Source organism: Heloderma suspectum, chromosome 5 (assembly GCF_057233095.1).
Source record: "Heloderma suspectum isolate Gila_16-S chromosome 5, 16-S_ref, whole genome shotgun sequence".
Taxonomy (NCBI): domain Eukaryota; kingdom Metazoa; phylum Chordata; class Lepidosauria; order Squamata; family Helodermatidae; genus Heloderma; species Heloderma suspectum.
The window spans coordinates 28,757,267-28,773,382 of record NC_139462.1 but is presented as its reverse complement, the minus strand read 5'-3'; the positions used below and the strand labels follow the sequence as shown (position 1 = coordinate 28,773,382).

The 16,116-nt window shown below is 40.7% G+C and overlaps 1 protein-coding gene across 7 annotated transcripts in view; it reads right to left on the bottom strand.

Annotated features, from left to right (window-relative positions):
* The window catches only part of SMARCAD1 (SNF2 related chromatin remodeling ATPase with DExD box 1), a 64,865-nt gene that overhangs the window by 19,703 nt on the left and 29,046 nt on the right, over positions 1-16,116 (bottom strand). For all 7 annotated transcript variants that reach the window (XR_014791978.1, XR_014791979.1, XM_084855635.1 and 4 more), the window contains 2 exons: positions 12,011-12,402; positions 262-464 (listed from right to left, as the gene is read on the bottom strand). Coding sequence is in view for 5 of the 7 variants with exons in the window: in XM_084855635.1 (XP_084711761.1) it covers positions 262-464; positions 12,011-12,402 (595 nt within the window). In the remaining 2 variants the exon portion in view is untranslated. The remainder of the gene's footprint in view (positions 1-261; positions 465-12,010; positions 12,403-16,116) is intronic.

Sequence of the window (16,116 nt, the reverse complement as noted above, 5' to 3'; positions counted from 1 at the left end):
ACTTTGAACACTAAAACTTGACCCAATACAGACAACTCCTGCTAAAAGACAGAAGTGGAATTCTAAGCAACTCCTTAGGATTTGCTGCACATGGATTTTCCTTTCAGAACAGGCATATGGATCCTCCTCAAGTGCTGGGCACTTTTCAAAAGCCAGTTTCCTTATTTAGACTTTGAGGCTTTGGAAGCCTGGCTTCTAGAATCTTGTAGCACATAATCTTTTCTGTACATTTAGCATTTAGTAAAGAGCAATCCTGCCAACCTCTGATTCAGAATGGAAGGCTGCTCGATGTTCCAGCCACCTCCTCCATCTCCGGTAATCCTTGTCACTTGTTTGGTCAATTTATTTGAGATCTCTTCACATTTGTTCATAAGTTTTAACACGACATCCCTCTCTCTTAGCAATATTTTGCAGTTCCATATAATATCTTCTGACAAGCCATTGGTCCTGCACATTTTTGTAAACTGAGAAAGGACAGGAAGAAAAAAATAGCCACTAGTTCTAAATACAACAGACAAAATTGAACTGAGCCTGAAGTAACTCATATGTCACTTAGTGCCCCAGACTACTCAGTTATTCTTCTGGGTTGGATCCAGAGTTGACCTTCTGTGAAGAGCTTCTTCTGTTGACAGAAGAAGGATCCAGGTGAGCCTCTCTGCTGGAGGAAGGAGAGGCAATTTGCTCTAATTCCTCTTTCCCTGTATGGCCCCTAGCGCCACCTCACACACTGTTTTGGAGGGTCCCCCAACCCTACATAGTAGAGTTTGGGGAGCACAGGGGAAGAAGGATCAGCAAAAGACCCCTCCCACTTTCTGCTTGCTGGATCATCCAGTGTGCACAGTTTCACTCCATACAACTCTGGATCCAGGCCATTGTGCTACAGATCAGCAAAATTAAAAAAACAACAAAAGTCTGTTAAAAGGCATACTGGGTATCCTAACAAAGTACCCAGACCACCTGTATACTGAAGGGTCCCCAATGGCGGAGGCTGCCCAGCATCGTGTCAGAGGAAAGTTTTCTCCCTGAGTGCAGTTCTTTTCTTTTTCTGCACAGGAAACTCACATATTGGAGGAAACAAGAGGATGTATTTGCCACTTCCCCATGTGATCCCCTCCAACAATCTTGCCAATTACCCATAATTAGTAGTTATACAACAATTAATTTGTGAAATGACCTGGTACAAAATGTCATAATGGCTACCAGCTTAGAAGGCTTTAATTATACATGGCACATAGGCCTATCAATGGCTGTTAGTCATGATAACTAAATGAAACCTCCATGTTCAGAGACAGTATACCCCAAATACCAGGTGGTGCAGGCCAAGAGTGAGGGGAAGCTGTTGTCTTCATGCCTTGCTTGCAGGTTTTCTGGAGGCATCTGGTTGGCTACTGTGAGAAACACCATGTTTGGCCAGATGGCGCTCTGGTCTGATCTAGCAGGAGTCCTCTTTGGTTTATATAAGCCTATTTATTATGCCCAATACGAATTAATGGAGGGCACTGATGTATGTGGAAGAAAGTGAAACATGTATTTGAGAACACATACTTGTGAATGCAGTTTTATTAATTTTTAGGACATGGTTAAAAAAACAGCCCTTAGGATGTAAATGAAGGCTTTTAAAAGTGGGTTTATTGACAATAGATATTGCTTTTAGATTCTGTCCCCTGGCATTCTGATTGCACAGGTTTTGTGTTTTTTCCTAACAAACCTCCCTAAATATTAAGAGTTTTTTTTTAAGTTAGCAAATGCAAAATGAAAATAGGACGCTTGTTTGAAAATCCAGGAGTGCAAAACACAGATAGACAGAAATCTATGGAAATTAGAAAAGAAATAGCCACAGGCTTAGAAGGCTTTAATTATACATGGAGAATTAGTCCATCAATGGCTACTAGCTATTATGGCTAAAGGAAACGGAGCAGTCCCTTCCCTACATTTTTCTTTGGTTGCTTAAAAGACCTGTGTGCCCTGAGGAATGCATCAGGTCCTGAAGGGACTATCAACAGTCTAAGACAACTCTTTTTAAAAAAAGTATTGTGTAGCATTTGTTTTGTTTTAGTATTTTAAGCTGTAAACAGCCTTGGGTGCCTTGGCAGAAAGGTGATTTATAAGTGCGGACAGGATTCTGGCATCTAAGCTGATGTGCTGCTGAATTGGGTTTCTAAATCTGCTGGGTGCTGTTAATTTTCTTATTGATGTGCTTGTGTTGGTCTTTTTATTGAAGTTGTTTTTAATGTATGTAATTTAACTTAATATTTTGATAATAACTTTTCTGTATTTTACTGTTAGACACCATGAGCACTAAATTTAGAAGGAAGGCAGGATATAACTTTTAACCTCTACTGAGTAGAGCAGCAGGCACAGGCTAGTCTAGAACAATCACAAAGCTAGACACAAAAAGGGAAAAGAGGCTATGGAAGGACAAGACTCTCCAGTGGTGGTGACCTGCAAGGTGTGTGCAATGTTTGTTTTCTTGCCTGAGAACAACATGGCCTACACCTGCAACAAGTGCAAGTTGATCACGCTGCTGGAGGAAAAAGTAAGTGGACTGGAGCGGCGACTGTCAACCCTCCGGGGAATAAGAGAACACGAAGAGTTCTTGGACAGAATGGGGGAACTACAGCAGCAAAGGGCAGACCAGAAGCTTGAAGAGCAACAGCAAGATGAGGCAGTGGGAAATGCTGAGGTGAAGAAAAATGGAATAAAGGATACTCCTTGGAAAAGGGTGACAGTTAGGAGAAGAAGAACTAGACGCCACTCTGCACCAGTGGAAGCAGTGGAGCTGTGGAACCGATTCCAGGTACCTGCGGATGAGACTGGAGGACAGCCTGCAGAGGAAGAATCACAGGGGAACCTGCATGAGAGTGAGCAAGAGGCTAAAGGTCAGTCAAACAGAGGCGATGAAACCCAGGCCTACAAGAAGAAGAAGAGAAGAGTGGTAGTAGTGGGAGACTCCTTGCTGCGTGGGATCGAGACCCAAGTATGTTGCAAAGACCCATGGACTCACCAGGTATGTTGTCTCCCAGGAGGACAGATTAGAGACGTGACTGAAAGGTTGCCTGCACTCATAAAGCCCACTGACAGGTATCCCTTTCTTCTCATCCATGTGGGAACAAATGATACCGCCAAGCAGAGCTACGAAGAGATCACGTCAGACTTTGAAGCTTTGGGAAGGAAACTCAAGAACTTTGGGGCCCAGATAGTTTTCTCATCCATCCTTCCAGTAGTTAGAAGAGGGATAGAAAGGGGACGAAAAATACTCCGGGTGAATGACTGGCTACGAAGGTGGTGCCGACGAGAGAGATTTGGATTCTGGGACCACGGGCTATACTTCCTGGAAGATGGGCTGTTGGCTAGGGATGGGTTGCACCTCACAAAGGATGGGAAGAATGTGTTTGGCCACAGCATGAAGAACTTCATCAGGAGGGCTTTAAACTGAATCCTACGGGGAAGGGAGATGTAATGTTGGGGGTAACAATGGACATAGGCACATGCACTGCAATGGAGAGAACAGCTCTGATAGCGCCCAATAATAGTCTTCAGACACATGTAGGAAGAAAGCCAGACTATGATCTTCGATGTCTATATACTAATGGTCTTCGATGTCTATATACTAATGGTCTTCGATGTCTATATACTAATGCCCAGAGTATGGGAAACAAACAGAACGAACTTGAACTCTTAATACAAGAGGGAAATTATGACTTGATAGGTATGGAGACTTGGTGGGATGACTCTCATGACTGGAATACAGCAATTGAAGGATATAACTTGTTCAAAAAGAACAGGAGGAACAGAAAGGGAGGTGGGGTTGCACTGTATGTGAAAAATACATATCTCTGCACAGAAATACAGGAGGAGGAGCTTGGTAGCCCCATCAAGAGCATCTGGGTTGAAATAAATGGAGCAAAGAATAAAAGGAACCTGGTGGTCGGAGTCTACTACCGGCCACCCAATCAAGGAGAAGACAAGGATGAAACTTTTGAAAAGCAAATAGCCAATGTTTTAAGGAAGCATGATGTAGTAGTAATGGGGGACTTCAATTTCCCCGATATTTGTTGGGAGACAAATTCTGCAAAACATGGCCCCTCCAGGAAATTCCTGACTTGTGTGGCGGATCACTTCCTCCTACAGAAAGTAGAGGAAGGAACTCGAGGATCGGCTATCCTTGACTTGATCCTAACCAACAGAGATGACTTAGTGGATAAAGTAGCAGTTACAGGAACTCTGGGGGAAAGCGACCATGTTGTACTTGAGTTCTTGGTTCTGAAGGAAGCAAAAGCCGAGTGTAGTCAAACGCGTACCCTGGATTTTAGGAAAGCTGATTTTCATAAACTCAGAACAATGATCAGTAAGGACCCATGGCAAGCGATGCTAGTGAGAAAAGGAGTCCAAGATGGGTGGGAGCTTTTAAAAAAGGAAATTCTCAAGGCACAATCACAAGCAATTCCAACAAGAAGAAAAGGTGGAAGACAACAGAAGAAGCCAATGTGGCTTCACAAAAAGCTTAGGGATGACCTGAAAACAAAAAAGGACACATATAGGAAGTGGAAAGAAGGCCAAGTAACAAAGGAAGAGTACAGGCAGATAGCACAGAATTGCAGGGATGGCGTCAGGAAGGCTAAAGCTGAGAATGAGCTGAGGTTAGCAAGGGATGTTAAAAACAACAAAAAGGCTTTCTTCAGCTACGTGCATAGTAAAAGGCAGAGGAAAGAAGTGGTGGTTCAGCAATTAAATAAGGATGGCAAAACGATAACAGATGACAAAGAAAAGGCAGAGGTGCTCAATTCCTACTTTGGCTCAGTCTTCTCCCAAAAGAGGGTCTATGACCCCCCTGGCAAAGGCGAAATACAGGCTGAAGGGGCAGGATTGCAGCTTGAGATCGACAGGCATATGGTCAAGGAACACCTCATTACTTTGAATGAGTTCAAATCTCCAGGGCCAGATGAACTGCATCCTAGAGTCATAAAGGAAGTGGCAGAAGAACTCTCAGAACCGCTGTCTATTCTCTTTGAGAAATCATGGAGGACCGGGGAAGTGCCAGATGACTGGAGGAGGGCTAACGTTGTCCCTATCTTCAAAAAGGGTAAAAAGGAGGAACCTGGGAACTACAGACCAGTCAGTCTGACATCAATCCCTGGGAAAATTCTGGAGCAGATGATAAAGCAATCCATCTGGAAGCACCTTGACAACAATGCCGTGATTACTCGAAGCCAACATGGATTTGTCAAAAACAAGTCCTGCCAGACAAATCTGATCTCATTTTTTGATCAAGTAACCTCCCTTGTAGACCGTGGGAATGCTGTAGACATCATATACCTCAACTTCAGCAACGTTTTCGACAAAGTGCCCTATGATATCCTGATGAGCAAACTAGCTCAAAGTGGGCTAGATGAAACAACGATCTGGTGGATCCACAGTTGGCTACAGAATCGGACTCAAAGAGTGCTTATCAATGGGACCTTCTCAAACTGGGGAGAGGTAACGAGTGGGGTACCGCAGGGCTCAGTCCTGGGCCCAGTGCTCTTCAACATTTTTATTAATGACTTGGAGGAGGAGGTGCAGGGAATGCTGATCAAATTTGCAGATGACACAAAATTGGGAGGGATAGCTAATACTTTGGAAGACAGAAAGAAAATTCAAAGTGATCTGGATAGACTGGAGCACTGGGCAGAAAACAACAGAATGACATTTAATAGGGACAAATGCCAAGTTCTGCACCTAGGAAAAAGAAACCAAATGCAGTTACAAGATGGGGGATACGTGGCTCAACCACACTACAAGCGAGAAGGATCTTGGAATTGTTGTCGATCACAAGCTGAATATGAGCCAACAATGTGATGTGGCTGCAAAAAAGGCAAATGCTCTTTTGGGCTGCATTAATAGAAGCATAGCTTCCAAATCCCGGGAAGTACTAGTTCCCCTCTACTCAGCACTGGTTAGGCCTCATCTGGAGTACTGTGTCCAGTTCTGGACACAACACTTGAAGAAGGATGCAGACAAACTGGAGAGGGTTCAGAGGAGGGCAACAAAGATGATCAGGGGACTGGAAACAAAGCCCTATGAAGAGAGACTGAAAGAACTGGGCATGTTTAGCCTTGAGAAGAGAAGACTGAGGGGAGATATGATAGCACTCTTCAAGTACTTGAAAGGTTGTCACAGAGAAGAAGGCCAGGATCTCTTCTTGATCATCCCAGAGTGCAGGTCACAGAATAATGGGCTCAAGTTACAGGAAGCCAGATTCCAGCTGAACATCAGGAAAAACTTCCTGACTGTAAGAGCAATATGACAATGGAACCAATTACCTGGGGAGGTGGTGGGCTCTCCCACACCGGAGGCCTTCAAGATGAGGCTGGACAGCCATTTGTCAGGGATGCTCTGACTTGGATTCCTGCATTGAGCAGGGGGTTGGACTTGATGGCCTTGTAGGCCCCTTCCAACCCTACTATTCTATGAAACAGTTCTATGAAACTTTATCTAAATAAATAAGGGTGCTGGTTAGGTGACTGCCAGATTGGCTTTGCATTTATTAAAATACACGTGGAATAAACACATAATCTACATTTTCTGGCCCATACAAAATACAAACGTGTGTCAAGTCAGGGATGTGCTCAATGAGAATCAAAAATATTAAAATCTTTAAAACCAATATTGTTTTTAGCTATCACATCTAGACCATTGTATGAAAACTGAACATTCATGTTTCAACAACAGAGAGCACTATCAATACCGAGTTAAATGCATGTAGTTTTGTTACATTCATGTCTGCTTCTATTTATTTTGTGAGTTTGAACTGCAGATGACAAAGCAAGGATCATTCACAGTCAAAAATAAAGAACTACAGAGCATTAGTGGGGATTACTTGTGACCTGCTGGGGACTATGTTCCTAGTTTGCAACAGTGAGAAGGCTAACATGTGCTGGACCACCATTTCCAGAAAGACGCGAGCAACTAAGATCTTCATGGTCCTGCACCTCCCACATGGACAGTGGGGGAAACGTCCCTTCAAAGCCAAGTTAATACACATGGACAATACTTGTCATGGTATCTGGCTGCTGTTCAAAGATTGCCTCCAGCACCAGAGCCACCCTCTACGCTTGTCTAAACTGGGAAGTGATTCAAAGATATGAAGAACAGAATGCAAAATAAGCCACTATTTTTCTAATCCTAAAGCTGTAAAAGACTTTTGTTGTGGCCACTACTGCAAATCAGTAAGAGACAGCATCTATTTCTATAGACGTTAATCTCATGCATAATGTGTAAGATGAATCCTTTTTATATGGAGCATATGTCTACACCAGCCTTCTCCAACCTGGTGTCCTCCAGATGTTCTGGACTACAAATCCCTGAATTCCTGACTCCTGCCCATACTGGCTGGGGACACAGTCCTTAAAAGAACAGAGGGAGCTCTAAAACAGTTACTTTTCTGTATATAGTTTACACATTCAGGATATTTTCCTATTCCAAAATTTCTGTTTCAGCTGTAACATTTATTTTCTGGGCTTTTTTTTTTTAACGTGGCACACCAATGGGATTTATACCATTTAATCTTTTCAAATGTTAACTAATTATTTTACAATGGTAAAATCCATGATTAAGCAGCACTCCATTTGAAAACATGGCTATCAAGAACTTGGTATAGTTCTGATTTGGCAGATTTGGTGAAGCTTCTTTGAAAGTAAGTTTAAACTTTTACAAATTATTTTTGATTCTAAGTAACTCTGAACCACCAAGAGTATAAGTAGTTTTCTTTTAAACCACAAAGGTATTTTTAATAAGAGACTGAAAATTCCAATAACTATTCTAAATGCCTAAAGCTCAGGTTGGCATGAAGGTACGACTTGTAATCTTTAAACAATGCACCTGAAGTGAAACCATCTGTTATAAAACACACACCACCCATTTTGTTTCATGTCAGATTGTTAGCACCTGTTTCCAAGTTACAACAAGAAGTACCTTCAGCTGTTTTCCAACATGAGCCTCATTAATAATAGGCTATACCCAGTTTGCACACAACAGTTCAGGTTTAGACACTGTTCCTTTTGGTAAGTATGGCCACAATCCAGCCAAAATTAACCACTGTAAAGTCCCATCGACTTAAATGGAAGAGAGTTTCAGTCAATAAATCTGTTAAGTGCTTGTCTATGAACATATGAATCTGCCTTAAACCAAGTCCGACCATTGGTTCATCTTGTCCATCCAGTCTAGGCTACTGTAATGCACTCTACATGGAGATACCGTTGAAGATGGTTCTGCAACTGGTGCAAAATGTGGCCACCTGGATGTTGATGGGGGCCAGGCAGTCAGAGCACGTTCCACCAATACTGTATCAGTTGCACTGGCTGCCGGTGCATTCCTGGGTCCAATTCAAAATGCTGGTGTTGACCTTTGAAGCTCTAAACAGTTTGGGGTCAAGTTACCTGACCACTTCCACTGATATGAACCTTTCCATCTTTTAATACCAGCCTAAGAAGCCCCGCTCATAGATCCACCAGGAAGATCTGTCAGGATGGCGGGCACGGGAGCTAGGGCCTTTACAGTGATGATATCTGGTTGTAGAAATCCCTTCCAACAGTCCTTCAAATGGCCCCTTCAGTGCAGAACTTTAAATATTCCTTTGAAACTATTTATTTGGGGCTACTTTTTCTTCATAGTGAAGTCTGAAAAACCTTAAGCTGACTTTTAGGGAAATATCTTGGTATGAGGAGTTAAGCTGCTGTTTATATAATTGTTGATACTGGGCAGAATCCAACTGTGTAATTCTGTTAATGCAAATGACCCTGTGCTAGCAGAAACCAGGTTTCAAACTATGTGCAAGAGGGAAATCCAACTAAAGTTACATTTGTGCAAGCACAGTTGCACAACTGGTGGTATGTTATGCTTGCATATCCTGTTGTGCAAGTATTTGCATATCTCTTGTGCAACCTGTTGTGCAACCACTTGCGCATTCTGCTTGTGCAACCATTTGTGCAGGCATAATAATGGGCAACCGGTTGTGCAATGGAAAGATTTGGTGGTGTGGAATGACACTGTTGGATACTGACCACTGTTCTAATTGTTTTAAATTGGTTGCTATTTTAGTTTATTATACTTTTATATGTGGTGATTACCCATAAGCTGCCTTGGTGAGGGCTATGCCCTAAAAAGCAGTCTAAAATTATTAAAACAAATAAAATATATCCAGTCCATGCTGCCTACCGGTGGCTTTTCTCAGCCCTACTAATTATTCAAGGTCTCTCTTCTTCTTCTCCTTCTTCTTCTGCAAAGCTTCCAAGCCACAGCCCCTTCCTGAGTGCGGCTGGATTGAACCCAACACTTTCAAAAGCTTGTATGCAGCTCGGAAGACTGTGGATCAAATCCTCACCTTTTTCAAGTTCCACTCTTTCCAACCAGATTCACACTGTTACAAAGCTGAGGACTTGGTATACACAACTGTTGGGACTATTACTAGGAGTTGACTCTTGTCTAACAAAAAAGGTATCACATGTTCCATCAGGTATCTGTGAAAAAAGCTACCATACATACACAGATATCACATGGCAAAAGGCAGCATTTCATATTTAAGGCAACTTGCAAGCTTTTGTTTAAACACGCTTCATGTTTTTTAAAAAAAGGCCATGCTCAGACTTCATGCTCTTGTTTAAGTGTAGAAAAAACTAGATATAAAGATGAGGTCCCACTAGCACCAATGTCCCTTGAGAAGCTTTAGGTACATGTTTCCTTCCCACAAAATAAATGAATGAACATAATGGGTTGCATCCAAGTATGTCCTTCTTTTGGTGGAAGCTCCTTCTGCTAGGGAAGAGAATGTTTGGATGCAACCCTATGTACTTAACATGGGGTTGCATCCAACCCTATGCATCCAACTCTTAACAATTTTTCCATTAATTAATGAAGCATGTTTTCCGTTATTTAAAACCATTAAACAATTTAAATATAATTAAATATGTGGACTCCTAATCTATATGAATTATTTCCATAAATTAAGGTATTTGAAGTGCAAACCTTTATGGATAAAATCAATTAATTTTCATTCTATTTTGTCATATCTACCGACTTATAAGCATTAAGGGCAATTAAGCCTTGAATACTGGGTAAGAATTTGACGATTATGGAACTCACTCCCTAGGAAGATCAAACTAATCCTCTCTTTATTATACTTTAGGTGGCCAATAAAGACTATATGGTTCTGTCAAGCTTTTATTGGTTTTTAATGTTTTCGATTTTATTGTGATGAATGCTCTGGCCATATTCTGATTTATTCTAAATGTTGTATCACCTCAAATGACTGGTGGATGGACGGACCATTTATAAATATGTTATATAAAATAATTTTTAACCAGAGACTAAATAGGATAGACTGTAAAATCAAAATTAACATTTGTAACACGCCTCTGTTGAAAACAGACTAGAAGTCTTTTCTTCTTTATTTACAACTATCACCAAAATAATACATTTAAACACGTTTCAAAATACCATTGTGCCACTTAGTAGCAAAAATGCTGGACTACTACACAGTCTGCCTTAAGTATGTTTAGAAGCTACTCCTTTTTTTAACTTCCAAAAGTCTAATTTGCTGCATTTTATTAATACTTTGGGCATGTAGTTACAGCAGCTATGTAGATTTCTGAGTGCTGACATACGTACTTTTTATGAAAGGGATTTTGAATCCAAACAGGCCCACACAACTTAATTCTATAGGACCATTTCAAAGAATGGCAGCCCTTTAGCAATTACTTTTTGCAAAGAATCCGTTTAGGCAAAGCTCAACATGTTTCAAAAGAGACAGATGTTCTGTTCAAAGGTAAATGCTTCAGGCAAAACAGTCTCTGAAGCAGCGTCTCAGTAAAGCTGTACTTTTGCATCTTTCATGTATGCTCTTTAAAATATACATGAATTATTTTTTCATTCAAAAAGTTGACCAAGTTATCTTAGGGTCCAATACAATGAAATTCCTAGTATATAGTAGTATCAGCAGGTATAAAAATGCTTTCAAAAACACATACGACAACCACCACCACCACCATGTAAAAAATTGAATACATACAAAAAATCTACTTTGGGGGGATCTTCCCTCCGCCAAGAAATACTGTTTTAAAGAACAAACACTTTGCACAATAGCTAACTGGATAAAAGGGCCCATTTTCTACTATTTCTCTAAAACCACGTCAAACAGAAGTCACTGAATCAGAAATACTGGAATTCCACAATTTTTCCTTTGAAGAATTACCGTTTCTAATCACAAAAGTCACACTGCTCAGTCTAGAGGTTGTTCACGGTGCTGGAACACACGTAGTTTGAAGCACACCACTATGGAAAATATTTGAAAGCTAGCACTGAAGTCTGGGAAGTGTATCATGTACTCACCAGTAGTTATGTTTTCTTCTTTTCATCCTCATGTTAAGACTTTTTGATTTTGCTTTTGAAAATAAAAACTTACAGCACGCCATAAAATGGCTACGCTGCTTAGTTTGCAAAACCAAGGTTAAAGAGACAGCGCATAATGATTTAAAGGAGGAACAATAAAATAATAATAATCAGAGAACTGTTTCTTCAAACAGTGAAGCTTAAAATATCCATCCTGGCATCTTCAATCATGGAGCAATCCTGGAAGTTGGCTGCTGATTCTCTGAAGTTGTTGCAGTAAAAATTCTGCCACATTTTTGCCTTCTGCATGGTTTTTCAGCTACAGCAGATCAGAACAGGCTAGCAAACAACAGCTTCCCAAATGAAAGCTCTAAATTCTTCTTCTGCAGTGAAATGAACCAAGTTTCGGTGCTCAAGAGTGAGTGACAGTATTGCCAGCCAATCAGCTTGTGTTTTTCAGGAAAATCACCCCTTAATTCATTCAAAATTAGGTCATCTGACACTATTTGAAATGCTATTGGCTTAGAATGAGCATAGTGTTTTACCCTAATCAGGAAAAGGCCACCCATCTATGTCTTCTTGGATTTAAGACATCCTTGACTATATTATATACTGTGGATATTAAAAAAAATGAATGCAGACTTACCAGAGCTTCCCAACTATTAAAGGGACGGAGCTCTATTATTCTCTGAGCCTTTTTCTGAGAACACTGTGGGATCAAAGTGAGTTCACCAAGTGAGGCATCTTGCAGAAAGCTAAGTATTTTAGCTCTGTAACCATCCTCCATCACTTCATCACCACTGCTGTAGTCCTCATCAAGGGAGCTACCAGCTTCCGAAGCAGACTCGTATTCCAAATCTTGCGAGTCCTTTTTAGTACTCCAAATTTTTTTCTTTTTATCTTTTTTCCTGAAGCCATTCTGAGATTTTGTGGGTTTCTCTTGGAGCGTCACATTAGTGTCATTCTGGGGATAATGGGTATTATTAATGGAGACCTCCTTTCCATTTGAAACTTCACTTTTGGAAGGATATTGTGTATCTGTATATATAACATAAAAAAGATACAAAGACAAAATTGTGATGGGAGGGGGACTAGAAAGTAACAATACATATCTTCTGGAATAAGCTTCCCTTTCCTCACTCCAAAACATTTTATTCTATATTTGGCAGTTTTTCTATGCACATCCATACTATTCTGATACTGTGACACAGTTGCAGCAGAACACTGTACAACTGCTTTTAAAAGCTTAAATATCATTGTCAGTGTCACATATAGGGTGGACATAAGTTCTAAAACCAAGAATACATATTTGCTCCCCAAGCTATATATAAATCTTACCTCATTAAATCAGAGATTTAACTAGCCAGTATGTCTTCAAAATGAAGTATATTAAATCTAATGTCTTGTTCCCGAGGACATTTGTTGACAGTTTTAACTATAAAAATAATTTTCCAATTTTAAACATTAATCTGTTTTAATAAAGTGACCACATAGTACCATTCAGTAGCAATAAAAACACGTCCCTGTATTAGTAATCCAAGCACTTACTGCGTTTTTATGTAATCCCCTATTTTTAAAGACATGTTACCTGTTGTGAAATATTTTCAGAAAATAACGCATACCTTTTTAATGTGTGTACTCTTTTCAGTTCTCCTTCTAGCACTATGGTAGCTTATTTAACTCAATACCTTGTTATTTTGTAATATTTCTCAGTAGTAATAAATACTGTTTACAGGCGACAGCTATAGAATTCAACTTTATAGCAAGAATTTGCTGTAAAACAGTAAGATGTGTGTCATAGTAAGTGGGCTTTGTATTTTAGCCTTGTTAAGGGAAGTCAGTTTAGGAATTTCACCAATCACGACAGTATGAATGCATGCTACAGACTTTTTATAGAGGCAAATGGAATGCATTTAGCAGAACTGTAGCTGCACAACATTTAAATCAAGGAAGTTAGTTGCACTATAGATAAAGTATATTTGTGGAATGTCCAGCATAGAGTTGCAGCAATTCAATCAATTCACGCAATACTTAAAATAGAAGTTAAAGGCGCAATCCTATGCATGTTTAGACAGGAAAAGGTCCTACAACTCCCAGTATTTCACAGTCAGTATGGCTGGCTGGGGAATGCTAGGAGTTGTAGGACTTTTTTCTGCCTAAATATGCATATTTAGACTTTTTTCTGTCTAAATATGCATAGGATTGTGTCCTAAAGTAGTCTGCATGTTTGCAGATAAAATATTTAATGCAGCTTACTTGAGCACATCAAGGCCACAATCCAAACAACAGTGAGGCCGAGTCTTTAAACTTGTATTTCTCAGATGCTCCCATATGCAAATACATACTTCTTTTAAAACTGAAAAGGCTTTGACACTGTGTATTTACGTGTGTGTGCGTGTGCGCGCGCGCGCTCACGTGTGCATGTGTGGAGTGGGGGTAGGATGTTTTATATCATCCCTTTCAGAGTCTTCAACACTAATCATTGCTGCTAGGAAGAGCTAGGAGTTGCAGACTGTCCAACCACTCAAGTAATAAGCTTCACTCCTTTTGTATAAAAACATATACAAATACTCTCCCACACTGGAGGCCTTCAAGACGAGGCTGGACAGCCATTTGTCAGGGATGCTCTGACTTGGATTCCTGCATTGAGCAGGGAGTTGGACTTGATGGCCTTGTAGGCCCCTTCCAACCCTACTATTCTATGATTCTATGATCTATGATTCTATATGGTGCTGCTTGGTTCTGGTCATTATATAGCACACTTTCACCGTGGGGTTATTGCCCCCGTAGCTACTGCAGAACTAAAGTGCAGTTGTTGGAGCAGCCACAGCAGCTGCAGGTCTCAGGACTGGGGAGTGGGCATTTTATCATTCCAATCAGTGCCTTCATCTATCACAACTGCCAAATTCTTTTTTATATTTATCACAAGTTAATTTTTCTGATTGTTAGTAGCCTTCAAGGCCAATCGTTAGTCAGATAGGACATACATATTTTAAAATCAATAAATGTACTCCAGAGTTTGTTTTCTTAATCAATGATTAATTTCTAGCTTTTCACATTTAAGATACTCAAACTTATTCTCTTTCCCCAACACCTCTCAGTAAGCTATGTGCTTATTTTTTCAAGCTCTTGCCTATAAAGCAAAACATCTTGGTATAATGTCAGTTAGCAAAATCTTAATTGTTTTTCTAACAGGTGTATGTGCATGGACTATGATAGTCAGTTCTGAGTGGCACCTTAGAAATTTTATGTCAAGATGGCCAAAGCAATTTTTTCTAATTCAAGCAGCCAGTCTTCTGCTGCCTGTAACATTGGTATTTCCCATCCAAATGGCATGACATCTGCAGGCATTCTACTACCCACCCCGCTGAGGACATCAGATAGATTGGACAAAAGCTCCTCATTTCAGAAGCAGTTAAAGGAGGCACATATCCTGTAAGCTTCCCAATGTGTTCAATCGGAGGCCCAGCTAAGAAAGTAATGACCACCCTGCTGGATCAGAACAAAGGCTTATCTTAGTGTAGCATCCTGATTCCCACAATAGACAATCAGATGCCTCAGGGAAACCCACAAGTAGGACATGAAGGTAATAGTCCTCCCCCACTGTACTTCCCCAGCAATTGGCACACTGTCTCTGAAACTGGAAGGTAGCATATCGCCATCGTGAATAGTAACCACGGATAGCCACACTTCTGCTTGTAACTTATGTGTGTTAAATCTTATTGGCATGACATTTTCATTCTACTACCCCTCAAAAGAAACAAACCTGCCACATTTTAGACTGGACAGAGTCCCCACTATCATTAAAAAGATGGGGCAGATATCTTTTCTTTAGTTGACCTGAATCCAATATACTATGATCAAGCAAAGCTAGCTTATTCACTGGTGTTGCAGTCCTCCTCGCCCTCCAAAATGGCCAAAGATCTTCTCATAGCTCATGAATTTGAAGCAGCAGCATAGCAGAATTTCAAGACATGATTGGAAGCAAATTCTATCAAATTCCATGACAACATGTCAAAACAAACTGAAAAATAGTTTCCATTTTCCACAATTGACAGTGACACGCATACAAACGAAACACTGGGCTGGACATGATAGCAGGGCATCTTGTACTTGGCATTCTCCTAGCAGTGTGAGTGTAGGATGGAGTGTCCTAAAGATTATTTTGGGGTACACATCCCATTTCTTATTTATATGCCTATTGCCAAAAATGGCAATGGAGCAGCATACTTGCCAGTTTCTTGTACTACAACATGACACTAAGCCTTCTCATTAGGGACAGTCTCCCAGTGGTCTCAGTGTATGATTTGGGGTGGCCCAAAGATGTTTGGTGCACACCCCCAGTTCCTTATTCACATGTATGTTACGTTGGCAATTAATGGTGTGGGCCCAGCATGCAATTTAAAACTTATAGGATGCCTGCCTTCTTTAATCTTGCAGGATCCTTTCCCACACCAGATGCCCGCAGGTGTGTGTGGGGAGGGGGATGATTGTAGAATGCCTGGAAATGTCATGCTTTCTGGATGGAAAGCACCAATGTTACAGTAGAAGACTGCTTGCTTAAGCTAGAAAAGGTTGCTTTGACCAACCTGATACCATAAAACTCTTGAGCTGCCACTCAGAACTGGCTATTGGGTGAAAACATAATCCATACACATACCCCTTTCAGAAAAGCAGAATGAGACTTTGCCATTTATCTTCATACTGACTTCAGGCCTGACCCCTTTGGGTATCAACCCAAGACTAGAATTA